The sequence below is a fragment of the Jaculus jaculus genome, chromosome 13, assembly GCF_020740685.1.
Source record: "Jaculus jaculus isolate mJacJac1 chromosome 13, mJacJac1.mat.Y.cur, whole genome shotgun sequence".
NCBI classification, from domain to species: Eukaryota; Metazoa; Chordata; class Mammalia; order Rodentia; family Dipodidae; genus Jaculus; species Jaculus jaculus.
Genome location: NC_059114.1, coordinates 36,878,942 through 36,906,155, shown reverse-complemented (window position 1 = coordinate 36,906,155; position 27,214 = coordinate 36,878,942). Strand labels below are relative to the sequence as shown.

Here is a 27,214-nt window from a genome sequence, read left to right as displayed (position 1 = left end):
CTAATACACATTTGTCTTTCAAAATGTAAGGTAGAAGATATTATAAAATACATAGTAAAAGTATGAAAATAACTAATATTCCCATCACTTAAGCACATTTTACTGTTTGCAGAAAACTTTGACATATACCAGCAGATGTGTGGATGTGTTGTATATTTATGTCCTTTTAAAATAAATACATATTTTTTACTGCTAGAAAGCTGGCTCAGCAGTTAAGGTGTCTGCCAGCAAAGCCGAAGGACCAGGTTTGATTCCCCAGTACCCATGTAAACCCAGATGCACAAAGTGGCAAGTGTTTCTGGAGTTCATTTGCAGTGATGGGAGGCCTGGGTGCACCCATTGTCTCTTTTTCTACCTGTCCCTCGCCCTTTCTCTCTCAAATAAGTAAAAATTTACTGTATTAGAAGTCAGCTTATACATATCAAAATATAGATCTACCTATTTAAAGTTGTATGAACCTTTGTTGATAGCATGGAACTAATTTTGCAGTTTTTGTGTATATGCATTCATGTGTTTGAGGGTGCACATGTGTATGTGCATGTGGAGGCCAGAGGACTATCTTGGGGCTGTTCCTCAGGATTAATGTACACCCTTTTAGAGTCAGGGTATCTCATGGACCTGGAGCTTGCCAGAGCTTCAGGGATCCTCTTATCTCTGCCTCCCCAGCACTGGGATTACAGGTTATCATGATTATTTTTATTTTATTTTTTCCTTGTATGTGTTCTGGGGATTTAAGTCAGGTCCTCATGGTTGCAAGGCAAACACTTTAACAGCTGAGCTAACTCCCAAGTCCTGCTTTGCATTTTATGTCACTGCATTCTGGTATATTTCTTAAGTGTTTTTATAGTGGAAGGTCCTTGCAATAAAAGTACAGGGTCAAAAGCCATGTGTTTTGAAAAGAGGTAGTTCTAAATTGTTCTCAAAAGAGGTTTCACCAAAATACCTTCTACCCAGAGCACATGTGAGTAATCATTTTTTCATATCCTCCCTAGTCCTCATCAAGACTTTATGGAAATATTCTTGCTTAAATGCCTCAATTAATAAGTCATGACAATCTAAATCATACTTAGATTATAAATGGCTTTTCTCTAAGCTTACAGCAAGATAATTTATATTGTTGCCTCTACTTGTTTCCAATGTTATGTAAACCATCAACTTTTTTCTAACTGCATATTGGCACATGTGGGGTTCAATTAAAACAAAACAATAGCAAATCAACAGGTTTGTGTAGGCTGTTAAAGTATGATTGTTGCATACCTTGGGTTTTCTGTATTGTCATGAGGGACTGAGTGAAATTATATATTTTAAAATTGAATTCCAAATTATATATCTATACCTTAGAAAAGTATTACTGTGTTACAAGAAGAGAAATATGTAGGGCCATTGCTGTTAAAAATGTTAAAAAGTGGGCTGGAGATATGGCTTAGTGGTTAAGCACTTGCCTGTGAAGCCTATGGACCCCGGTTCGAGGCTCGGTTCCCCAGGTCCCACGTTAGACAGATGCACAAGGGGGGGCACACGTCTGGAGTTCATTTGCAGAGGTTGGAAGCCCTGGCGTGCCCATTCTCTCTCTCCCTCTATCTGTCTTTCTCTCTGTGTCTGTCGCTCTCAAATAAATAAAAAATTAAAAAAAATGTTAAAAAGTTTGTTTGCCCCCAGCTAATGGGTCAGCATACCCTCACCTCTCTTGTGCAGCTCTCAGGGTCCCTCATCAGCACTAGTGCTTTTCCTAAGCTGTGAAAAGCCTGCTGTGAGCATTCTTCATTTAGTCTAAGGAAGAAAAATAAATTAACAGTTGTATAGGGCAATGTTGTTCCTTAAACACTCTTCAACAGGCATCTTTGTTAAACTTCAGAAATGTTCCATCATTGGTATTAGGTGATTTAGGAGGCTTGTAATATACAACATGAATTTTGAGTAACAACTTCATTGAGATATATTTTACATAAATTTACTCATATGTGGTCAGCTTTCTAATATGCTAAGCTTTGAATATTGAACCTCAGACACTTTTGTCTAATCCAAGGTCTCAAAAATTTTATCCTGTTTTATTCTAATGTTTTCTTTCACTTACACTTAAATCTTGGATCTATTTTACTTAATGATTATACATGACTTGATTGTTTTTAAAATAGTTTATTTATTTATTTGAGAGAGAAAGAGAGGAAGAGGCAGGGGGAGAGAAAGAGGAAGAAAGACAAAGAAAGGAAGAGAGAGAGAGGCGGGGGGAATATGTTAGTACCTCTGATCTCTGCAAACAAACTCCAGACGCATGTGCCACTTTGTGCATCTGGCTTATGTGGGTCCTAGGGAATGGAATCTTGGTCCTTTGATTGTATGCAAGCATCGTAACTCTTAAGCCATCTCTCCAGCCCCATGATTTAGATTATTTTGAAAAATATTTTACTTATTTGAGGTAGAGTGAGACAGAGAAAGAGGGAGGGAAGAAGGGAGAGAAAGAGAGAGAGAGAGAGAGAGAGGGAGAGAGAGAGAGAGAGCTAGGCATGCTACAGCCTTTAACCACTGCAAATGGACTCCAGACACACTTGCTACCTTGTGCATTTGGTTTCACATGGGTACTGGGAAATCAAATTCAGGTCCTTAGGCTTCATATGCAAGTGCCTTAACTGCTGATCCATATCTCTAACCCATGATTTAGATTTTTTAACTTTGTGTTTGTATTAATTTTTTTATTTGCGTATGTCTATGTGGAGGAATGCATCTGGTAATTCCAGGGTCTCTTTCTGGTGCAAACTCCAGACAAATGCACTACTTTGCATCTAACTTTACATGGGTGCTGGGAATTGGACCCTGGTTGACCAATTTGCAAGCAAGTACTTTTAACCATTGAACCATCTCCCCAGCCCCTAGATCATTTTTTTTTTCATATGTGAATATGTATTACTCCAGCACCATTACTAAAACAGTCTATCCAGACATCTCCATCAAACACCAACAAAATGTAGAGTTCACATGCATTAGGAAATGACTTATTACTTTTATCACAGTCAACTGAAAATACACAAGTCACGATAGGACATACTAAAAAAAAAATTAGAGAAATTCAACAATGCCCCTATGTAATCTGTTGAGGTACAAGGAAGATATTTATTACTTTTTATTTGTAAAAATCAGATTATGATATGCACTTGACTATTCTAGACATCTCAAAATTATGTTAGGCCCACATGTTGTTTTAATAGGTATAGTCCTGGAAAATAAAATGCTTATATTCCCTTTCTGTGAGAGTTAAAAATCTGAGATGGAGAAATTAAGATCTTATGTGATGAAGAAGAAAGATGATTTTTAGCAGTCAAACTTGTCTTCAGGCTTAAATTTATATTTCTGCCAGCCAAGGGAGGAATGTTGTTTGTTGCTTTTCCCTCTTTTTTGATTAACAATCCTGAGCATGTTTGAACACTGTTGTTAACTTGTCATGACTGGCATCTTTATCACTTTGTTCTTTGAATAAAAATTGCCTAACTCAAGTCTCAGTAAAACACATTTGCTTGTTCAGGCTGAATTTGATAAAAGCACTACCCACACTTCGAGCTTAGTGCAGTAACAGGAACCTTCTGTTTTTACCAGCTTCCCGACCAGCAAGAGCAGAGGTGAAAGTGGGTCTGCTCCATAGGCTAATGGAGCCTAAGTAGGTTTCCCTTGCCTTCTAGTCATGCATGTTTTTCCTTCTTTGGGTACCTAGCTCTCCCTTGCTCCTCCCTACCCAATCTGTGCCTCAGCCCAAGTCTTCTCCCATTCCCCATCAAGTGTGCTTTCTGTGACACTAGCTGACCTGAGGAGCAACAGATCTGAAGCATGACTACATGTTAACTAGCCAACACTGCTCAGTGTGAGACTGGCAGAATACAGCAACTATAATTGGTATTGGTGCATTAGAAGACTTGCAAATCCGATTGTGTGCACACAGCAACTTTTGCCAGGTGCTCATTAAACCTATGGCAGTCATTCTATTGAGATAAAGAGCACAGTTTCCTAAAAGATAATACTCAAGCATGTATTTCTTGATGTTCTACAACGCACTTCCTGTACTTCTACCTTAATTCCCCACGAGCTTAATTTCTGGCATCTTCTGTGTGAATCAGTGTTCAGTAGTAAACAAAATTTTGTTTATTAGACCAGTGAATATCAGGGACTGCCAGTCTTCATTAGAATGCAAGCTCCTCAGATTAATGCTTCATGGAATGTGCCATTCTTCTTGTTTGTCTGCATTTCTCCTCCAGCTCCTTTAGTACAGTGATGATAGCAAAGAGGAAGATGTACAAAGTACAGTTGTCCCACCATTGATATTCTGCCATTATTACATAAGCAAAGAATTTGTCACTGGGAATTGTCATGCATCCCTGGGTACTGCTTTCAAGCACTTAATTCCTTAATTCAAATAAGACTTCAAAATATGATCTCAGTGACATTATATAATCAGAAACACATCAAAACAGTATTGACACAGGAAACTTTATTGTGACAGAAATTATATCTGTGCCTTGAGCATAGTCATCGAATCACCACAGTAGGAATGCATTTCCGGAGGATCTGTGTTCATAATGAGGCCAGTTCAGCTATCTGTGTTTCCGATTCTCTCCTGATCCTCAGCTCCATGCTCCCTCAAGTGGAAATACGAAAACTGATCATACAGCTGGCTTAATACCCATAAGTGGCTCCCCAGTGTCTACAGATCCATACATAAGCTCCTGGCATAGAGCTGACCTCAGCCTTCTTCCCTAGTCTGCAGCTTTCTCATCATATCTATTGTTCCAACAACTCAAAGGAGGTACTCTCCCTTGTCTGTGCTTGAGTCCATGTTATTTTTCCCTTACACATTCACCTGGAGAGCCCTTGGCTCTATCATTCGATGGGTTTTTCACCTGTGAAAAGCTTGCACAATGTTTTTCAGAGCCAGCCCCATGAAAACTACTCAACAGAAATATCAGGAAATGTGAACTTTAGTCACCAGTTATTAGATCTATACTTCAAATTTCTCCCCAGTTTCATCCAAGTGAAGTACTTTCCCTGTCCTCCCATGCTCTAGACTGAATGAATTGTTTGCTTGTACTATTCATTTACTTCTGTATCAATCCTGTAATGACTTTTCTTATTATTAATGTGGAATATGATTTGTTGTAATGTTGTTGGGTACTGAAGTTGTTTAGATGGAAAAATATATAGGAAGATTCAAGGAGGACTCATATTTTAATCCATATTTTATTGGTCTCATAACAGTATGGCTAGGATGTTAAGAATAAATAAATAGATAGGGTATCATTATTTACTGAGCTATGTAGTAATTTAAGGCTATAGTTTTATGTTAACTATGTGTCAAACATGACAACAAATATACACACATTATTTAGTTTTCACTATGATCCATGTAGTAAATAATATTCCTATCTTATACATGAGGAACATGAAGACTACAGATTAAGGAATTTGTGAGAGATCATTTATTCCCAAATCAAATTCCTAAAGTCTGAGCTCTTAGTGCAAAGGCACTGTGATCTGTAATGTCTCATTTGCCTCTGGGATTCTATCCTTTAAGTGTACTTGATATTTACTTGTGTATTGTTCCAGGTACTCCTTCCAAGATGAGGAAGACATGTTCATGGTGGTGGACCTTCTTCTTGGTGGGGACCTGCGTTATCACCTGCAGCAGAATGTTCGCTTTCAGGAAGACACCGTGAAGCTCTTCATCTGCGAACTGGCCCTGGCTCTGGACTACCTGCAGAGCCAACGTATCATTCACAGGTCAGTCAGGCAAGTCTGTGAAGACAGCATGAGCTGAGTTCACAGGAGGTTATCCGTGACATGCTACATACAACAAATGCTCAACATGGCATTTGATGTTCATTTAATTTTAGAAGCAGTCCCTTGAGGTCAAAATAAATACAGGAATTAAGAAAGGAAAGGAGGGATGGAGGAAAGAAGAGAATAAAAGAGAAAGGGGGAGAAAGAGAGAGAAGGAGGAAAGAAACATAGAAAAGGAAAGAAAAAGAAAAAAGAGAGAAAGAAAGATAATATTGGGCATATAGAGTTTAATTTTCCTAAGTTCACCGAAAGATGACAAGAATAAAATTAATGACTGTTGGTATTTGGTTCTAAATTCATGTAGACAAAGGACAAAAGGTAGTATGTAGGATTTTAAATATTAAATGGATTAATCCAAACAGAAGTAGAAGAAGCCAATGGAGGGAGGGATAGGGCAGGAATAAAGAACATTCTTTGTGAAGAAATTTTGAGTTTAACTTCTTCCTATCAGGCCATTGGCACCAAGTGAACCTCTAGTATACCTCTTTTGAGCAGAAACAGAAAAATCCTGCATGTCTTACATGCTTTGAGTATTTGTAGTAGGACTAAAATTCACATGGTTAAAAGAGAGGAATAGTTAGCATTTGCCATTTGTAAAGGAATTGATAGTTTTTTTGAATTATTTATTTAGTTATTTGAGAGCGACAGACACAGAGAGAAAGACAGATAGAGGGAGAGAGAGAGAATGGGCGCGCCAGGGCTTCCAGCCTCTGCAAACGAACTCCAGACGCGTGCGCCCCCTTGTGCATCTGGCTAACGTGGGACCTGGGGAACCGAGCCTCGAACCGGGGTCCTTAGGCTTCACAGGCAAGTGCTTAACCGCTAAGCCATCTCTCCAGCCCGAATTGATAGTTTTAATGATGAGTTCATATGCAAAGTCTCTCATTTTCTCTAAAACAACCTGTGACTAAGGGATCAGAGCAGCTACTTAGACCAGTACTAAATATTAGAAAAAAACCCTGATTTGTGAACATGAAATTATCACCTAACTTTATTTTTCTAACCTACTCAAAAATTACCATCAAATCAGTTACATTTCCTTGAGGCTTACCATGTGCTAGGCACTGGAAGCTGCTTTACATACATTGTTATATTAGATCCTCAAATCTCAACATGGACTCCACATTTGGTTATAGCATTCCTTTCATGCAGATGAAGAAAGTGGGAGAAACATTTTCCAAGGGTAACAGCTCACAATTGGCATTATCAGGATTTAAGACTAGATCTCTATTACCCCAAAGTGAAAGCCATGTTGTACTCATTGCATTAGTTGTACATATGGGTATATGCAGATTAGACATCTGTATATGTATGCATATGTACCAGTTACACATCATTACATAAACATCAGCACAACTGTCATCTTTAATAAAATTTTGGTTCATTTAATAAAAATTCAGCCAGATAAAATGCTTCATTGACACATTTATCTGTAGTTTACCTGGATTAGTTCAAAGCCTGTGGATTCAGATGTACCATCACAATTTATAGACACTATGAACCAACCTCTTGTTTCTCTTCTGGCCTTGACCCAGTGCCCTTAAGTAGCTATTTAATTTTCCATATTTGAAGAGTCCATTTGTATTGGAAATATGATCTTCAGACAACAAATAGCTGGAAAGGAAAGCAGTTAATCATGCAGGATCTCAGAAGGGAATTTACACACCTGGTGTTTTGTCAATAATTAGAAATCCATTTTGAAGCATCGGTTTTGTGGTTCTTCACAGTTTTTCTGTAGAGATCCTTTAAATGGAGTCCCTCTCAGAACATCCATACTCACTCATCCTCCCTCCAAACTTCCTAAATTAGAAAGGAGACAGTTGCTAGGAGAGGCCAGCATGGCCTCAGCAAATCTCATAACTCTTTCTTTCTCCTTTGTTTTGAATTTAAGCCCTCTTTTAGACTTCATTTTCTCCATCACCACAAATCAAGATGTTCTGAATCCCCTTTTTTGTGTTTAGATCTATAAGTGCACCTCAAAGGGAAATCCCTCCAAAACTTTTTAAAAAAAATTTTAATTTTAAATTATTTATTTGAGAGAGGGGGGAAGAGTGAAGCAGGGAGGGAGGAACAGAGAGAGAGAGGGAGAGAATGAGTGCACCAGAGCCTTCAGCCATTGCAAATAAACTCCAGACGCATGTATCACTATGTGCATCTGGCTTACATGTGTCCCAGGAAATTGAATCTGGGTCCTTTGGCTTTGTTTACAAGTGTCTTAATTGCTAAGCCATCTGTCCAGTCCCCCAAAACATACAATCTTTACTCTGAAGGAATTTATTCATACCAAATGGTTATTTTATTCCTACCCCCCTCTTCCTCACTTTTCATTATTCATCAACTTTTTTTTTTCTTCTTTTTGGTTTTTTGAGGTAGGGTCTCACTCTACCCCAGGCTGACCTGGAATTCACTATGGAGTCTCAGGGTAGACTCAAACTCATGGCAATCCTCCTACCTCTGCCTCCAGAGTGCTGGGATTAAAGGCGTGTGCCAGCATGCCTGGCTAAGTTCATTGCTTGAGTTCATCTTTGTTTCACTTAAATCAGAAGCCAGGGGTTAGGTTCCTGTCCTTGCACTTTATCTGTCCACAGTTATTATTTAGTGCTCTTTTTCAAGGGCCTCTGTGCTAAAATATCTCTTCACATGGCAAATTAATGAAAAATATAAATAAATAAAATAAACCAGACATTCCAAAAGCTATGTTAAAATAACTTGATTTTACATCTTTCTTGGGTCAAAAAATAATTTGAATTAATTTCTTTTGCCTATGGGCCCTTACTCGTCTCTTGCATGTTCTATTTTATAGACTATCTTAGCATCTTGTGCCTCGGTGGTGGAGCTCTGACTGTTCGGGTGTGTAATTACTTAATTTTAGTTTTTTCTTCTACTTAATAAGTGTGAACCATGTGTACCTTGATTTTCACTGAATGGCCAGTGTGTGGCAAAAATATGAATGACTGATTGGCTGGAAGCCTAGGTTGACCAATAATAATGACAAAGTTAAAAAACAGAAAAATATAGCTAAAGATTTCAATGTACAGTCGTCTTTACATTGAATAATTGTATAATTTATCACTCAAACCAGGGTGCTTCTTCCAAGTCCATATGGTGCTGTTAATAATAAGACTGGAAAGATGGTCTAGACTCTTCTATGTTCTCAGCAATTAAAGATACATATTGACATTATTAACAGGCCAAATAGGCATTTTGATTATTTGATAATTAGGATTTTCAACTATCAAAGTGCCAGATATCAATTTGATGTGGTATCAGTTTGAACTGGCATCAAAGGACATTTAAAAACCATATACATGGTGAAATAAAGAATACTCATTTGCCTTAGGAACTTGAGTGTTAAAAAAGGTGTAATTCTGAGGCTGGGGCTACTGAGGAATGGTAAAGACTAGAAGAGCAATGCAGAAGAGATGTTGGGTTCCAAGTACAATTCTCTGCATGAAGACTTTCTTTTCATTCATTACCTCAAAAATTTAAAAATATTTTTATTTATTTATTTGTTTGAGAGAAAGAGAAAGAGAGAGCGGGGGGAGGGAGATAATGGGTGCACCAGGGCCCCCAGACACTGTAAATGAACTCTAGATCATGGGCCACCTTATGCATCTGGCTTATGTGTGTTCTGGTGAGTCAAACCTGGGTCCTTAGGCTTTGCAGGCAACTGTCTTAATGGCTAAAACATCTCTCCCGCCCCAACCTCAAGTACATATTTGGTTTTCTGAGGTAGGGTCTCACTCTAGCTTAGGCTGACTTGGAATTCACTATGTAGTCTCAGGGTGGCCTGGAGCTCATGGTAATCCTCCTACCTCTGCCTCCGAAGTGCTGGGATTAAAGGCGTGCGCCACCATGCCCAGCTCAAATATTTATTTATCTTCATGGCTAAGCTATTTTGCAGTGTTGAGTGTTATATAAAACTTTTTCACAGAAAAGTCAAATTACAAATATATATAATCCTTCAAATGAATCAACTTTGATTGATCATAAGATGACAAAGGGAAACATCTTTTGATGACTCAGAATACTAGATTGTAAAACTCACTATAGTAGTTTACCTTCTCATTTCTCAGACAACACACCCAACCAGAAGTAGTTTATGAAAGGAAATGGTTTATTTCTGGCTTACATTTTCAAGGGAAAGTTCCATCATGGCAGAGAGGGCATAGCAACAGATGATAGCTGGGTGTCCTAGCAACAAGGTGCAAGTAGAGAGAGTGAGCACTGTGATCACCCAGTGAGGCTGGAATAATAAAACTCAAGGCTGCCCCCCAGTGATGTCCTTTCACCAGCAAGTCTTCACCTTCTAACAATTCCACCACGGGATTAAGTATGAGGCTTAGTCATAACCTCATGAGGCTGTAAGGACACTCCATATTCAAACCACCTCACTCACAGCCTGAGTTCCAAGATATGATATGTGGGAATGAAGAAAGAATAAATGAAACCTCATACATTCAACTACTTTATAGAACTCAAGATTTAAACTATGGGGCATGGGTAGCAAGATTGCTCAATGGTTAAGGCCAAGGCATTTGTTGTGTAATTCTGAGTAACTGAGTTTGGCTCCCCAGGCCCCATGGAACAGCCAGAAGCAGTAGCAAGGTTTCTGTAATTCCAGTAAGAAGAAAAGCAGAGATCAGAGTGTTTCTTGGCAGCTTGTGAATGGACTGTTGTGTCCTAAACAAGGGGATACTCTGCCTCAAATGAAGTGGAAAATGAGGGCCAACTTAAAAGTAGTCTGTGGCCTCTACACATATGTGGTCAGTAGATAAAATTTGGAAACACATAGGAATTTCTAAGTTCAGATTTAGTACTATATTTTACCTCTAGTTATGGTAGAAGATGATTCAAAATTATCCATAAGCAGTGAGCAAGTGTTTGTGGAACAGGAACAGCAATAGACTGCCACAAGCACGTGGTAATCTTTCATCCAGCTTTCCCATCACTGCAGGTGGATTACAGTGTTGTTATTCCTGTTTTATAGTTGTTGAAACCCTTATTCCAAAAAACAAAAAAATAACTTGCCCCAAAGTACATAGCTAATAACTAGACCAAATGTCACCTTAAGGAAATGCAGACCTCTTAACCTCTCTGCACCTTATGATGCTGACCGTGGCTATGAGCCCTAAGTAGAGCATGGATGAAGGTGTGCATGGCCACTTGCCTACCTCCATGCACTGGCAGTCCAGCTACCCTGGCAAAAATGGCACATTGGAACCAAAAGATGAGAGGATAGCTTAAAACCAGTAGCCAAACTGCGTGAGAAAGGCTGATGTACTTCTAAGAAAAAGATGGTGTTAGGTAAGAAAACAGTTTCATAAGACCTCAGAAAAGGGATTGTAAAAGTCAAAGCAGAAATAGGTTCATCTATGTAAGAGGAGATAAATGAGTCAAGTATTCCTTCACTTCCCTGGGGAAATAGAATGGGCTCTGTCTTCAACTTTTTCTCCCATTGATTCCCTCATCAATCATGTATGTTTATTTTTCTGAAGCACTGTAAATTCTGTTTATGCCATAAACTTTACATGGGACACAAGTGGAGATTTGTTTTGTCTTGTTGGTAGATTTTTTTTTTAATTCACAGCATTGAATTTTCATAGTTCTTTAAATATGCTAAATATTCAGCTAATTCTCACCAATTTCAGGAGCTTTGTATAGTTGTTAAAAACAAAAGAGTTGCATATGGCTTTAACTTTGCTTTGTACACTTAGACAAGTTTATTGTCAGACATGAAGTTAAATATTTTTCTGGGATGGGGAGATGGATCAGCAGTAAAAGGTGCTTGTTTGCAAAGCCTGATGTTGCAAAGTCTGGGTTTAATTATCTAACATCTGTGTAAAGCCAGTTGTAAAAAGTGGTACAAGCATCTGCATTTTGTTTGCAGTGGCAATAGACCCTAGAATGCCAATAAACAAACAAACAAACACACACACACAAATATTTAACAATTTTATGTGAATGAAGCTTGAAAATTGGCTGTAGTTTCTAAAGTATGGGCAGCTTCTAGTTTAATAGTCACTTTTAAACTTTAAATCAGTGAGTGAAGTCTTTCAAGTGTGAACAAAGTGATCATTTGCTTTTATTAAAAATAAAAAAAATTCATTACAACTCCTGTGTGAGGACAGTCATATTTGATTGCCATAGTCTCTCCAGTGAATAATATGATGGGAACTAATTATAACAGACCATAAAGGAACTTGTGTTCACTCTGTATGATGTTGAGAAGATTCAATTGTGAATATAAGCTACTGAGATGAATTGTATAGGTCATTAGTAGTAAGTCACCTTGGAATGAAGTAACACGGGAGTCAGTGGTTGATTGCTTTTTCCTCCCTATTTGAATTACTCGTCTCTCACAACATTATGAGTCACTATTTTCTAAATTCTTATAAGAAGGAGATAAACTCTAATTAGGTAATGAATGTAAATTATTTCTGTACTACAAGGAAAATTGCAAAACTTTATATCCACCTGATGGCAGAAATGTTGAGGAGGGTCTATGGTCATATCACCCTGAATGTGCCTGATATTGTCTGATCTAAGAAGCTAAGCAGGGTCAGTCCTGATTAGTACTTGGATGGAAGAAATGTTGAGGAGGGAATAACAGAAGCTTTTTAATTACCAAGTTCACAAGATTATACTTTTATTTATTACCCTTTTCTGTTATAGTCAAGAGAGTAAATAATTGACATCCAAATTCTTCTTAGAGTCTCTGTAAGATACAGATAGGAATTAATCTATGCACATCAGCTCCTCATACTCATAGAACAGCTTAGAAGATGTTCTTATCATTCTTCTTAGATTCAGAACTCTGACAAAGAAGGAAAAAGCTTAGGAACAGTTCTTCTAGCCTTGGAAACCATGAAGCATCTGTTTGCTACACAAAGTTCTCAATGTCGAAGGTCCAATGACAGATTGAATAAGCTTTGTTATACACTTGCTAGTAGCTGATAACAAAAGTAGACAAGTTGACACTTCAAATCCTAATGGTAGAAAGTTGTTTGTTTCTAATCTGTGGCATATAACATAATGATTATAAAATACTACCATAAATTGTGCATATACATACAAAGTTCACACTTGGTTACAGTTTCTCATTGACCATAGTTATACTTCTAATTTTGGTCTCAGAGCCACAGCATTATCTATAAATGTTTTCTCTCTGTTCTGAACTTAAGCCCTCATGGATGAAGACTATATTTTACCCATGTTTTAATTCCCAGCATTTAGTATCAAAACTTGATAGTCCCTGGATAATTCAGTGACTGAACATATGAATGAAGACAGTATGTTCATGTAATCCCTAGATTAATGTGGAAGGTTTAGTTTGCCATAGAAGATGTTTTCTGAAGCAAATTCTTAATTCATTCAACAAAATTTTATTGATAGTCTACAGCAGATAAGATTCTATGCTGTCTTAGTTTTATATCTTATATGACAAATCACTGAATGAATCATTTATTAGCACCCGGTTTCTCTGAGTCTGTATCTGGGTACAGTTATCTTGATTTTCTGCACCTTGATGGCAGATGGTGGCCATTTGCAAGACTCATGGCAACCTGCTTTGTCATTTAACAAGGAGTATTAGCCTCTAGAGTGTGTTGACTAGCAAAACAGACAGTTATGTCTTTGAATATACACCATAACCCAATCACAGACTTGACTCACCAAATCACATTGGCCAAATAATGTCGTTAATAAACAAGTATAGTTGGTGCACACTAAATGACTATGAGCTCTTCAAGGACACAGGCACCTCTAGGACACTGCAGTGTGTGTAAATAAGACACCAAGGTGACACCCACATGTTGAGTTCATTTTCTCATAGAAACCACCTGTAGAATGTAGGTGGAAATTATGAGGGTAATGAGATCACTATAAAATACATTTGCTATGTTTCCTCCAATGGAGTGTACTGAGCCACATTCTGACACCAGCTTCCTGTATGACCTTTAAAATAACCCCAAACTGCCCTGTCAGGAAAGGTAGGAAGTTTGTCACGGTGATCACGGGTGATTCCTCCATACCTAAGACTCTCAGCCATGGAGAGATGTGCCCCAGAGTGGGGTCTCCTTGTCATTCCTCTGCTCTCTGCCACACACACACTCTGAGAAGCCTGCAGGATGGAAGAACATAAAGAGTACGTGATATTGAGGTGTGGTAAACAGCTTGTAGCACACTTACCCAATAAGGTCTTGTTTGAGACTCACTTGTGAACCAGAATCATGTTTGTTTTCAACAAAGGTCTGTAGTGCACAGCAGGCAGAGATCTGGGCTTGGATGCCACCTTTAGATATAAACACACACACACACACACACACACACACACACACACACACACCACGGTAGTATCTTAAAGTTACATTTTATTTTCTTGAAGTGAAAATTCAGAGAAAAAACTAAGACCACTGATTGACAGAGAAGCTCCTAAGAAAAGAATATGCCAACACATTGACTCCCCAGCTTTCTGAAGTCTTTGGGACTGAGTTACCTGGTAAGATGTTTTTCTAGTTCCTGAAGGTGTTTATTTCTTTCATATCACTGATATTTCTTTAACTATTAAATTTATAGTGCAACGCACATGTGTCATTGCTTTAACAAGTCATCATTTATTGTACACATATCAATACATATAGACAAAGGAACTATACTAATAGGCATGCACTGCATACTGCTCAGTTTGATAATCAGCAATAGTACATCTTGCCAACACACAGTTAGTACATTGGGTGCTGCCAGTTCAAATACAGGATTATCTAATTAAGGTCTTGGCTCAGAGTATAGCTCAGTGGTAGAGCACTTACCTTCCATGTAGGTTCAACCCCCAGTACTGAAGATGCTGGATGCAGAAATACCTCTCTCTCTCACACACACACACTATGGCAAGAAGCCATGGGAAGATGGAGAGTTGTAAACCAAAGAATGTCAGATTGCCAGAAAAACCTGAAGAAACTAGAAGAGACAAGGGAAGACATCTCTACAGGGTATGGCTCTACTGACACCTTGATTTTGAACTTCTAGCCTCTAGAACTATGAGACAGTGACTTACTGGCAGCAGTCTGAACACACAAGTAGTGCACTCTTAGAGTTTTCTCTGCTGCTCATTTCTCAGTCTGCCCTTCTCCAGTAGGCAATGTCCAGAGTAGATTCTATCTTCATTCCTGAAATGCTATTCCCAATGTATTATGAGATGGGAGACATGATATATAACAGAACTTATTAGAAATGTTGATAAAATTAAAGTAATACCAAAGAATTTTCAGGCTTCAGGTTGCCCTGAAACTACTTTTGCTTACTCTTCTATTTCAGTTTTGGTAAGCTATTTCAGCTATCTGCAGCTTTTTAATCCTGTTTCCCTGGTCCAATATATGTTCATTTGGTTTTATGTATCTGTAAAGGAGGTTAAATATTTTCTGATTTCTCATGGCAGTGTGTTTGATATAAGAAATTAAAAGTTTGGGCTGGAGAGATGGCTTAGCGGTTAAACGCTTGCCTGTGAAGCCTAAGGACCGCGGTTCGAGGCTCGGTTCCCCAGGACCCACGTTAGCCAGATGCACAAGGGGGCGCACGCGTCTGGAGTTCGTTTGCAGAGGCTGGAAGCCCTGGCGCGCCCATTCTCTCTCTCTCTCCCTCTATCTGTCTTTCTCTCTGTGTCTGTCGCTCTCAAATAAATAAATAAATAAAATTAAAAAAAAAAAGAAATTAAAAGTTTGGCAGCGGTAGTGAGGCCAACGCCGCGCTCCAGCCCCCTTTTCCCTCCATGGTTTCTCTCTGCTCCCGCGAGTAACTTGGCTCCGGGGGCTCCGCACGCTTCTCCCCGCACGCCGTCTCGGACCGCGCCGCCGCTGGCCGCAGGCACACTCCCCCCCACCCCAGCCCCTTCCGACGGCCCTCGCCGCGCAGGCCGGGACGCCTCTCCCCCCTCCGCCCCCCGCCGCGGAAAGTTAAGTTTGAAGAGGGGGGACGAGGGGAACATGGACATGAAGAAGAGGATCCCCCTGGAGCTGAGGAACCGAACCCCGGCAGCTGTTCGAGAGCTTGTCTTGGACAATTGCAAATCAAATGATGGAAAAATTGAGGGGTTAACATCCGAATTTGTGAACTTAGAGTTCCTCAGTTTAATAGGTGTAGGTTTGATGTCAGTTCCAAATCTACACAAGCTACCTAAATTGAAAAAGCTTGAGCTCAGCGACAATAGAATCTTTGGAGGTTTGGACATATTAGCAGAAGAACTTCCAAATCTCACACATCTAAACCTAAGTGGAAATAAAAAAGTTGGATTGTCTGAAAAGCCTGGATCTGTTTAACTGTGAGGTCACTAACCTAAATGACTATGGAGAGAGTGTCTTCAAGCTCCTGCCCCAGCTGACCTACCTGGATGGCTATGACCGAGAGGACCAGGAAGCCCCTGATTCAGATGCAGAGGTGGATGGTGTGGATGAAGAGGAAGAGGATGAAGAAGGAGAAGATGAAGATGATGATGAGGAAGAAGATGGTGAGGAGGAAGAGTTTGATGAAGATGATGATGAAGATGAAGACGAAGATGTAGAAGGAGAAGATGATGATGAAGTCAGTGGTGAGGAAGAAGAATTTGGACATGATGGAGAAGTTGATGAAGATGAAGAAGATGAAGATGAGGATGAGGATGAAGAAGAGGAAGAGAGCGGGAAAGGCGAAAAGAGAAAGAAACAGATGATGAAGGAGAAGATGATTAAGACCCAAATGAACTGCAGAAACAGAACTGTTCAGTATTGGTTGGACTGCTCATGGATTTGGTAGCTGTTTAAAAAACAAAAAAAGGTAGCTGTGATACAAACCCCAGGACACCCACCCACCCAAAGAGCCAAAGAATAGTTCCTGTGACATTCCACCTTCCTCCATTTAGTCCCTAGCGTGGATAGCTGTGATTGGTGAGTCAACCGTTCGTGGCTGCCAGTTACACTGGGATTGTAACAACATTTTTACTTTCTATACAACAACAAAAAGCTTTGTAAATAAAATCTTAACATTTTGAAAAAAAAAAAGAAATTAAAAGTTTAAAAATAATTTTAAATGATCTTAAAACTCCTAATATGTGTTGATTTCACTTTTATTCCTTTTGGTGTCTTGATAGCATTTGCTGTACATTGCCGTAAAATGATAGATTCTGATTCCAGGGCACCATGTTCTGTGGAATGGTTTAGAAAATTCCCTTCCCTTTTGCTTTATTAAATCTTCTCTTCATTAGGTCACAAGCTCTTGCAAATGTTCTCTGTTTTAACTCCTGTGGTAGAAGGGCCACTTGAGCCTTCAAAACAAAACAGCAGCGCAGTAATAAGGGTATTATGTTGCTATGTTCTATGTAGCACCTGCTTCCAAACTACCAAATAATGGATGAGCATGAATTACACATTGTGAAAACAGGAGGAGCTGCCCTTTTCTGTTATGCATTTGGGCAGCATCCGAGGTACCTTTATACTGTGCTTCTGACAGGCCATCCACCTGTGAAGACCCATGTGGACGAGACGAAGAGCTTCTAGGTTACAGGTCACCTTTTTACTAGAGTAGAGTGAACTTTTAATTATTTTGATAAAGTTAAGCACGATCCATTTTCATCAACAAGGAGGGTCCAATGGGAGGGGGGAGATCACAGATGAGCCTAAACAATGGTACCAAACTGCCTGTATTTACTGAAAAGAAAACTAATAAATTAAATTTAAAAAGGAAAGAAAGAAAAAAAAGTGTGATTAATATATAACCTTAACTTTTATTTAGCCCAGCATACTTTTTAATATGAAGGGCAAGCTTACTTTTAGGTACAGTCATTTTACACTAAATAGTATTAATCACTGATTAGTTAAATTATTACTTAATATATTTGAAGAAAGAGCACTTTAATCATCTGAAAGCTTATAGCTAAGATAAGATAATAAACAAGGGAATAAATACTTAAGGACCCATGCCAGTTGCAGACTATGTTTAGTGTTTTATAGGAAATGAAGATTTAAGGAAGATTTTAATGCGACACTAGAGGTTGCTTTAGAGTTACGCTTTGAGGAGACTGGGGCACATTGATGAAGAAAATGAAGCAGCCCTTAGGTAGCTGCTTCTTTTGTTCCAGAGTAGTGGTAGGTTTGGAACATGTGCAGAAAGCGATGAGGAAACATGAAGCCACATGGGCTGACAGAGGCCATAGGCACACTCTGGCCCAACCTTGTTTCCTGTGTATGCTTAGGAAGAAGGCAGAGTGCCCAGAATAGGATGTGCACTTGAATTTGTTTTCTCTCGGGAGGTGTGTTCACATTCACAGTAATCAAGGATGGAAGTGCTTAGAAAGGAATCCATTAGCTGTGCTGGACATGGTGAGGAAGAACCTGTGAATTGGCTTGTCTAATGTCTTACACTGCAGACACAAGAGGGGCACATTTTCTATAAAAGTCTCACAGCCCATATTTTGTACTTTGAGGACTGTATACAATATAGTCTCTGGTGCACTGCATCAGGTCTACCCTGTGGAGTGAAAGCAGTCACAGGCAGTATGCAAACAGATGTGCATGACTATGTTTCTCGAAACTTTGTGATGAGCACCAAAATAAGTGTTCTGGATACTGATGCAGAATATAGGACTTAAAGGGGCTTAGCCCAAATTCTAACTTGTAATAAGTGAAACCCAACAACATTACTATGTTCAGTAAGTGTTGAAAATGCCTATTTATCACTTAACATCCTCTGTTACCAATTTCCCATTGTCAAGCTCTTCTTATACTGGCCATTAATATAAACTCCTAATATGTGTTGATTTCACTTTTATTCCTTTTGGTGTCTTGATAGCATTTGCTGTACATTGCAGTAAAATGATAGATTCTGATTCCATTTGTTCAGTGTTTTCATTTTTTGTCTTTTTATTCACAAGCACAGAGAGACAGAGAGAATGGGTACACCAAGGCCTCCAGTCATTGCAAACAAATTCCAGACACATGCACCACTTTGTGCATCTGGATTTTCATGGGTACTGCAGAATTGAACCTGGGTCCTTTGGCTCTGCAGGCAAATACCTTAACCACAAAGCCATCTCTCCAGTGCTGTTCAGTGTCTTTTGAAAGTGAGTTGAATGATGACTTTGTGCCACCCTCTTTGCATGTATCACTTAATTAAATCACCACAACTCTATGAAGTAGATATGATTATTGTCCTTCATTACATGTATGGAGTGACACATCTCAGAGTTCTGTTACTGTTTTGAGTTTAGGTCTCAAATAAAGGCAAATCTAATTCGCACTGGTTTATCAGGGTAAGAATATCATTACCTTATGATACTAGAAAATCGATATGGATACTTACTTGCAGGATACTTATTCAACAACTCAGCAGCATCACCAGCTAACTGGTTTCTTTCATTCCCTTCTCAGCCATCTATGCATTCCGTCTTCTCAGCTTGCTTATCCATGTGATTGCAAGAAAGCTCCATGCTGTGCTGGACTAGATATTAAGTCTTTTGAATCTAAGGAATATTGCTACTTTTAGAACCTTACTTAAGGAGAGCAAGGGGGCATCTTTCTCAACCTTCCATCATTCTTCCTCTTACTCAGTGGTTCACCTTGAGCTATCAGCTCATCTCTGATCCAATGACTGAGGCTGTCAGACAGGATAGTACTTAGAGTCAGGTGGAACAGGTCTTAAAGCACATGCAATAATATCTGCATGGATACCCAAATTAAAACTGAAAAAAATAGTAAGAGAATAAATAATGCATATTGGGAAGGTAATCACATTATTTAATGTTAAAATTTGCCCAAGGTCACAGAAGTAGGAAGTTGTAGAGGCATTATTTGAGCCTAGGGCATCTGATTATAAAGCCCTTACTCTTAACTTCTGCTTTAAGAGAATGGAGGAATTCTTGGGGCTGAACAGAACCATTTGTGACAGAGACCATTGACAATATGACTCTATGCACTAATATACTCTATGCATTTAGAGCTAGGTTGTATACTAGCATATTAGTTACTTTCTTGTTGTGACAAAATACTTGACCAAAGCAACTTAAGGGAGGGAAAGGCTCAAGTTCTGCAACACAGTCCCTTCATAGTAGCAGCAGCTTGAGGCAGCTGATTACATTGCATTGCATCCATAGTAAGGAAACAGAGAGATCAATGCTGGTGTCAGCATGCTTTCTTCTTTTTGTATTCTGGGATCCTGAGCCTATGGAATGGTACTACCCACCATTAGAGTGAAGCTATCCACCTTAAATAACTTAATCTAGAATAGCCAGCAGCTAGTCTCCTTGATGACCATTCTAGACTGAATCAAGTTGACAATAGAGTCTGACCATTAAAGTCACTAAAATATATGTTATATATGTAAAATGCATTATATGCATATAATGTATGCATGTATGCATATGCATTGATATACTATGTAATACAGCTCATCATATATAGGGCTCATGCTTAATCTGCATACGCTACTTAGACCATACTGTCACAATGACTAAGGGTCCTTTTACTCAACACAAATGGCAATCATGAGTAAGCAAGGAGATGGTTCACAATAAGATGGAATCACCATATGAGCCTGACTGCTTACTTCTTTCCCAAAGTGTTTATCACACTGCTTGTTGATGCCTAACATATACCAAGAACACATCAAACACATTTATAATGAAAAGTTTGTATTTGTTTCAAAGGAAAGATGCGTAGATGAATTGTGGGGCATCTCTGAAAAAGTCAGGAAGGACTTCAATAGGACTTGAGCTTGATTAAGTGAGTGGGCCAAGTATTCAATAAACAATATTCTTAAGAACTGTGTGCTTCCAGGAAAATTCAATGATCAGTCACTTTGAGAGTTGTTTTTGTAGGAGATGGAGGAAAAGGGTGGGCCAACATTATCACTGGTAAAGTTTTATGCTTTGCATAGATGGCCTCTTTGCTTTGTGCTCAGACATGATTACTTGGTTCTGTGGTGATGTTTTCCTCTTGGTCATGTGCACAGAGCCATTTTCCCATGTTGGTGTTTAATGGGAGAACAAAAAGCTAGGGTTATTGCCCAAGGGCAAATTCAGCTGGCACTAGTTAGGGCTGCTGTGTGCACCTTCACACTCTGCATGAGCCAGTGAAGGATTTATTGTCACTTGGTTACAAAAAGCATGCAAAACCAATACATGAATTAGTATAAGACCTGCCAAGCCATCCCTGTGCTGCAATTTTGCTCATTTAAGCAATTTATACTAGCACACTGTTCTTGCAATTTTTTATCTCATCATCTGCCAAGAAAGCTATGCTCTGGCCTTGATTTTTCAATGCCTTACACACACTCCCATTTTCACCTACTGTGTTCTGATACCTGGTCCTTTTCCTCTATCAACTTTAAGTCTCTCTGGCCTCAACAATTATCTTCCTGCAGTTTTAATATTAAATCTATTCACCATTTAGATCCAATGCTTCTGGTCTAAATCCATCTTTCAGTAGCTATGTGACTTAGAAAGTTTCCCAATATCACTTGAGTTCATTTTCTATTTCCCAATATCACTTGAGTTCATTTTCTATTATCTATAAAATCAGAATGATAATCACATTATCATCAGGAATTTAGGGATGGGAAGAGGAGAAAGTAACACATGTAAAACACTTAGGATGATTTCTGGCAAATGGTGCACAATGTATATTGGCCTTCATTTCAACCATTTACACATTTGGATAGCAAAGCAAAACATTGTAGGGTGTACTAGTTGGTAATATTCTGGGAATGTACTTGTTCTTTACTAGGCATGTGCTTGACATAAAAATCCCATCATCTCTGTGGCCTCCCACAGCTAATAGATTCATCATCTGCTCTGGAGAGATCCAGATGTTCTTTTGGTTTTATCTTCTTTGTCATTCTCTTGGTGTCTGGAGAGTTAACGACAAGCTTATTTTTACTATTGGAGGAGAGGGTGCTTTCAGTTTTGGAGTTGAAATAAAGCAGAATACTTTTCACTTCTAATTGGACACCCACTTTCTTCACTTAATTTTAAAATATCACATAAGATGTCATCATCAATAGGCTACACCGTGCCTGCCTTCTGTGCAGGTGCTTCCCCTTCTTCTAGCTAGTGCATGGCTTTACTTGAACCTCCCAGGCTGAGAGAAAGACCCAGGGACTTTGGGTTCATTGTGATCTCTGTGGTTTGTGATTTGGCCCAGGTCCCTAATTCTCTGTGTCTTTGCTACCTGATTTGTAAAATACATTAACTGTGACCTGAGTTTCCACCTAAGATGTTTTGAATCCAAAGCAGTAATGCTATCAAATGAGAATTGACTAGTACTAAATTAGTACTAAAAATTAAGAAGGAATTTTCTCATATAAAACATTGTTTCCAGATATTTTAAGGTGCTTTTAAAAGTCTCTCTACTGAGATTGTGATATATTTACATATTTCTCAAACTGGGGTGTCTGCACTGTTCACTGCTGGGCTGTGTGACATAAGGATGAGTGTAGGTCACTGCCTAAGAAACAGGCTTTTCTTCACAATTTGGAGCTAAGTTTTTTTAATTGAAAGGGCCATGAGTATACATATTCATCTATTTTTATTACTGTAACAAGTTATTGGGAGCTAGGGAATTAATTATAAAGAATAGTGATTTGTTTATCTTATACTTGTGGGGGTAAAGGTCCATGGTGACACTTCTGTAGCTGTGACACATCACAGCAGATGGCACAGCAATGGCAAGCATGCATGGAAAGGGAGACATCACAGGCAAAACAGAAAGTTGGAGTAACAGCTGAGTGTCACCCATCTTTTGAGCCCCCCCCCAGTAGGCTCTACCTCTTAAAGACCCACCAATATTTAACACTACCATATTTGAGATCAAGCCTCCTCTATATAAGTACTTGGGTAGCATGTTCAAGCCAACCCAAACCATCACAATGCATCATAGAATTGTACTGAAAATCTGTACAATTTACATATTTATAGAAAAAATATAAAAATTAAACTGTCTCTAGGCCAATTTAAACCACACCTTAGATCTCTAAGTATAAGAAAACATTTTTCTCTTTCCTTTGGAGAAGTAAAATCTAAATATCTAAAGCTTGAACCAAGATTGCACCTCATAGCTTTTGATAATCCCAACTCTGTTAGGTCTTGTATGGTAATTTTTGACAAGTAAACTCAATTCTCTGAAGTATCCTGTTGTCACCTGCACAAATGGGGGCAATTTATGTGGCATGGAGCCTCTGTGAGGAATGAAAGATGTATTTTAACTGCTGTAGCTAGAACCAGTCTCATTTCTTGGGGTAGGTTTGGTAGTTTCAGAAGTTTCTGATAATTCTCCTCAAACATTTCTTTTTGTATTGATAAATCTTGAGTTACTTTCCCCTGTATAAGTCCTTCTCTGTCATTCATGAGCTGTGTGATTATGATCAAATTAACATTTTATTTATTGGCAACCACCTTTGCTTTGGTTGTATCTCAGTGATATACAAGAGATATAGACTAACTTTGAGGGAAGCTCCTTTCAAATAAGACTTGGGTGAATCACAGGTCAGTCCTCAAAGATTTGGGAGATCACTGGCTTTCCTGCCACACCCTGCCCATAAATATAGCTTCCAGGTTCTTTGACTGCTCCTGTTATATCTCTGTCACATCTTAGGATTTTAACATGATTCATGTCAACTTTGTAAATCTAGACCTGTTAAGAAGTTCTTCCTCGGGGCTGGAGAGATGGATTAGTGGTTAAGCACTTGTCTGTGAAGCCTAAGGACCCTGGTTCAAGGCTCGACTCCCCAGGACCCACGTTAGCTAGATGCATAAGGGGGCGCACACGTCTTAAGTTAGTTTGCAGTGGCTGGAAGCCCTGGCGTACCCATTCTCTCTCTCTCCCCCTCTCTTTCTGTCTGTCACTCTCAAATAAATGAATAAAAATTACAAAAAAGAAGTTCTTCCTCAATTCTTGATTTAGTGTTTCTTTGTAACTTCCTTAACCAGTCTCTCCTGAAGCTTATTCTATTTTTTTTTAATCCAATGTACCTTCTCTGTTTCCTCTCTTCTGCCCTTCTCCATTATACTGAAGAAACATCTTTGACAGGTGAATATTTTGGAAAATTGCTTAGATTGGAGAAGCATGGAAGTATAAAATGAATTCAATTATTGAGAGTAATAGAGAAGGGGACACCTGGAGTAGGAAGGCATTGAGAAGGGTACTAGTATCATAGTGATACTGCAGAGAAAGAAATACAAATTAGTTAAAGCATGCTGAATGGCATCATTTTTTATGGATGGTAACTCTTACCCTCATTACCTCATGATAATGAAGAGAATCTTCCTTATTAATATATAATGGAATTGGATCCATTCATTGGCATGAAGACTACAAGGCAATGCTCTCCACAAAAAGCCAGTTGCACCTGAAAAGAATAATAGATATGTGGGTACATAGTATTTTTTTAGCATTGGCAATTCTCAAAGCAGAACTTAAGAGTCCACAGTCCCTTTATCTGACCTTCTAGCAATGGCCTCTTTAACTCACATTCACTGAAGCAAAGACTGAGAGATTTTAGAGCTAAGCAAGCACACCAGCCAGTTAGAAGGAAGACCAGTGGCTGGCGCTTGACAGGCGGAGCAGCCTTCGTTCCTCACCATGGCTCACCCACATAGAGATCATGGCATTTTGTGGATGATAATGAAGGCATGAGAGAGTTTCAATTATTTTCCAAGATTACATGACAACTAACAGAGTTGGAATGATAAGATTGTGATGTGAAATCTTAGGGTACATGGTTTATAGCAAGTTAATCTAGTGAGATTTTATTTTGCCTCCTGTTTCAATTAATAATGTGCTTATACTTTCCCCTCCCATCCTCCAACCCCATTTTTTATTGTTTTCCTTTTTTTCATTTAATATGCATTTGTTTGTGCAACACCCTAAGTTATACATTATAGAACCATGCAAATGTAGTATTTTTTTTCCTTTCAAGAATTTGGAGATTACCTGACCTGAGAATATGTTATACAGCCAAGAATTAAACCCAAGTTGTGGTGCAGGCAGAAAGCTGTGGGAACAGAGGGGAAGATTGTAGCTTGGATACACTGATTTCCTTGTTTCTTTTTGTTCACACACACCCGAATCAGATTTCAGGCTAAGCAACTTGATTCCAGGGTAGGTTCAATGAAGGAGCGTAATTAGTCTATTAAACTCCACTAATGTTTTGTAAAGTCATTGAAGTGAGAATGGCAGATATATCAGTTCCACCTTGGTCTCTGCCACAAGGAGCATTGTATTTCCACCCTGCTATTTATAATTCTTGCAGTTGGAATAAGCAGGACGCAGATTTTTTTTTTGTCAAACCCAAGATGCAAGGAAGACTTTCCACAAAATATATGTTCGTAGAGTTGCACTTCACCACTCCCAGTCAAAGCCCCTGACTAAAGTCATAAGCTCTGACCGCAAGACACTCAGCTTATCACTTTCGCTCTAATACACACTCATACACTTCTCAAGAGTACTCACTTAGTTTATCTGGTCCACAATGAATAAATACATTGTATTTGACATAGAAGCTGTTGCTATTGTTTTGTTGTGCAGGGTTTATTATTTCAGAAGCTTGAGCAGTCAAAGAACCAGGATTCATGCATTAATTTTTATTATGAACGCTTACTTTGTTCTGGGTACCTTTATGAGCCCTAGTGGTTACAGTATTGAAAAAAAAACACATTAAAATTTCTTTTCTCTTGGAATTTTCATCCTAGTTGAGGGGAGAAAAGTAATAAATCAATAATAAAACAGCAGGGGGTGATCAGTATTGTGCTAGAAATAAGATGGAGATGGTGCAGTAAGGATGGAGTAGGAGTGCTCTTCTAGATGATGTGATTAGAAAAGAATTCTGAGATGATGTTTCTGAAAGCAAGAAGAGGACAACCATGGGAATAGGGTAGAGATCAGGACTATGGAGAGAGGGGCAGCCTAGAAAAAGGACAGGAGGTCAGGGAGGCTGTAACATGCATGACACTTGACTGGACATGACTTGCACTAGGCACCTCTGGACATAAGAGACCAGCCCAGCAACAAATGGGCAGTTCTTATTCTGGGTGGGGTGGGAGCCCGTGGAAGTTTAGCCAGGGAGTCATGTGCAATGCAGAACTCTAATATGGGTGCCGGGAGGATTGTGAATCTTCAGGAGAAAGCAGAAGCAAACAAAAGGTCTTGCTGCAGTACTTAACTGAGAAGTGGTGTTAACAGTGGAAGGCTAATGATATTAATTATTTCCTTCCTGACTTTTAAAATACACAATGCATGATTATTTTAATTTTCAAAATAGACTAAGTACCTTCAAGTTGTTGCAATCACAACCACTATCCATCTCCAAATCTTTTCTTTCAAACAAAAATGAAACTCAGTGTGTTGGTTTGAATAGAATAGATGGCCCCCAATATATTCAGTTATTTGTTTGTAGTTTGCATCTGCTGGCTACCTGGCTGGAGGCAATGTCAGTGGGTGGATCTTAAGTTGTGGTGGTAGGTTTCAGATTTCAACCTAAAGATATGCAAAGTGTGCCTAGCTGGAGTTCCTGAAGTGTGCTGTGGCTTTTGACCTTTAGGCTTGTACTTCTCTCTCTCTGCTTGGTCCTGTGAAGGCAAGCCAGCTTCTTCTGCCCTTTATGGAACTTCCTCTGGATCTGTAGGCTTCAATAAATATCCCTTCCTCCATAACTGTGTCTGGTTTGAAAGTTCATCTCAGTGAACCTGAAGCTGTCTGTTACACTCAGAAACCACCATTTAGTTCTTCTCTATTGTAGCCCCCAGCAACCACTTTTATGTCTTTTATTTCTGTACATTTGATTATTGTATTCTCCACGTATATCTGGAATTATACATTAATGGGTCTATTGTGACTAGTTTATTTCACTCCTCATAATGTCTTCAAGATTCATTTATAAAATAGCGTTTATAAGAATTTTATTCTTTTTAGGGTGGACTAACATACCATTAAAAATATAAACCACATTTTGCTTTTCTATGTATCCACAGACAGGTACCTGGGTTGTTTCTCTCATTTAGCTATTGTAAATAATGTTCCTGTATCAACTCTTTGGGTATATAACTAAAAGTGAAGTTGCTAGATCATGTGGTAATTCCACATTAAATTTTTAAGGAATCACTATATTCTTAATTATCACATTTGAAAATGTATGTTAGCAATTGCAAAGGAATTCATTTTAGGAGTTCAGAGAGAGGGGGAGGCATGATATGTTAATTAAGATTTTCCTCATATTCTTTCTCTATCTTTGTAATAAGAATTCCCATTTAGGCCTTTATACCTCATGCACCTTTTTCACTCTCCCCATCTTTGTGGGAACAAGGTTTATCTTTATGCTAACCTAGCACAATGGCGTACCCAAGTAGAAACATTTTTGATAAAGAAATGAACATAGTATA

At 38.8% G+C, this 27,214-nt stretch overlaps 1 protein-coding gene and 1 pseudogene across 2 annotated transcripts in view; both read left to right on the top strand.

The window, feature by feature from the left end:
- Nucleotides 1–27,214, top strand: part of Stk32a (serine/threonine kinase 32A) — a 134,301-nt gene that overhangs the window by 60,432 nt on the left and 46,655 nt on the right. For both annotated transcript variants that reach the window (XM_045133129.1, XM_004664735.2), the window contains exon 5: nt 5,587–5,760. In XM_045133129.1, coding sequence (XP_044989064.1) covers nt 5,587–5,760 — 174 coding nt within the window. The remainder of the gene's footprint in view (nt 1–5,586; nt 5,761–27,214) is intronic.
- LOC105943706 lies at nt 15,704–16,647 on the top strand (annotated as a pseudogene).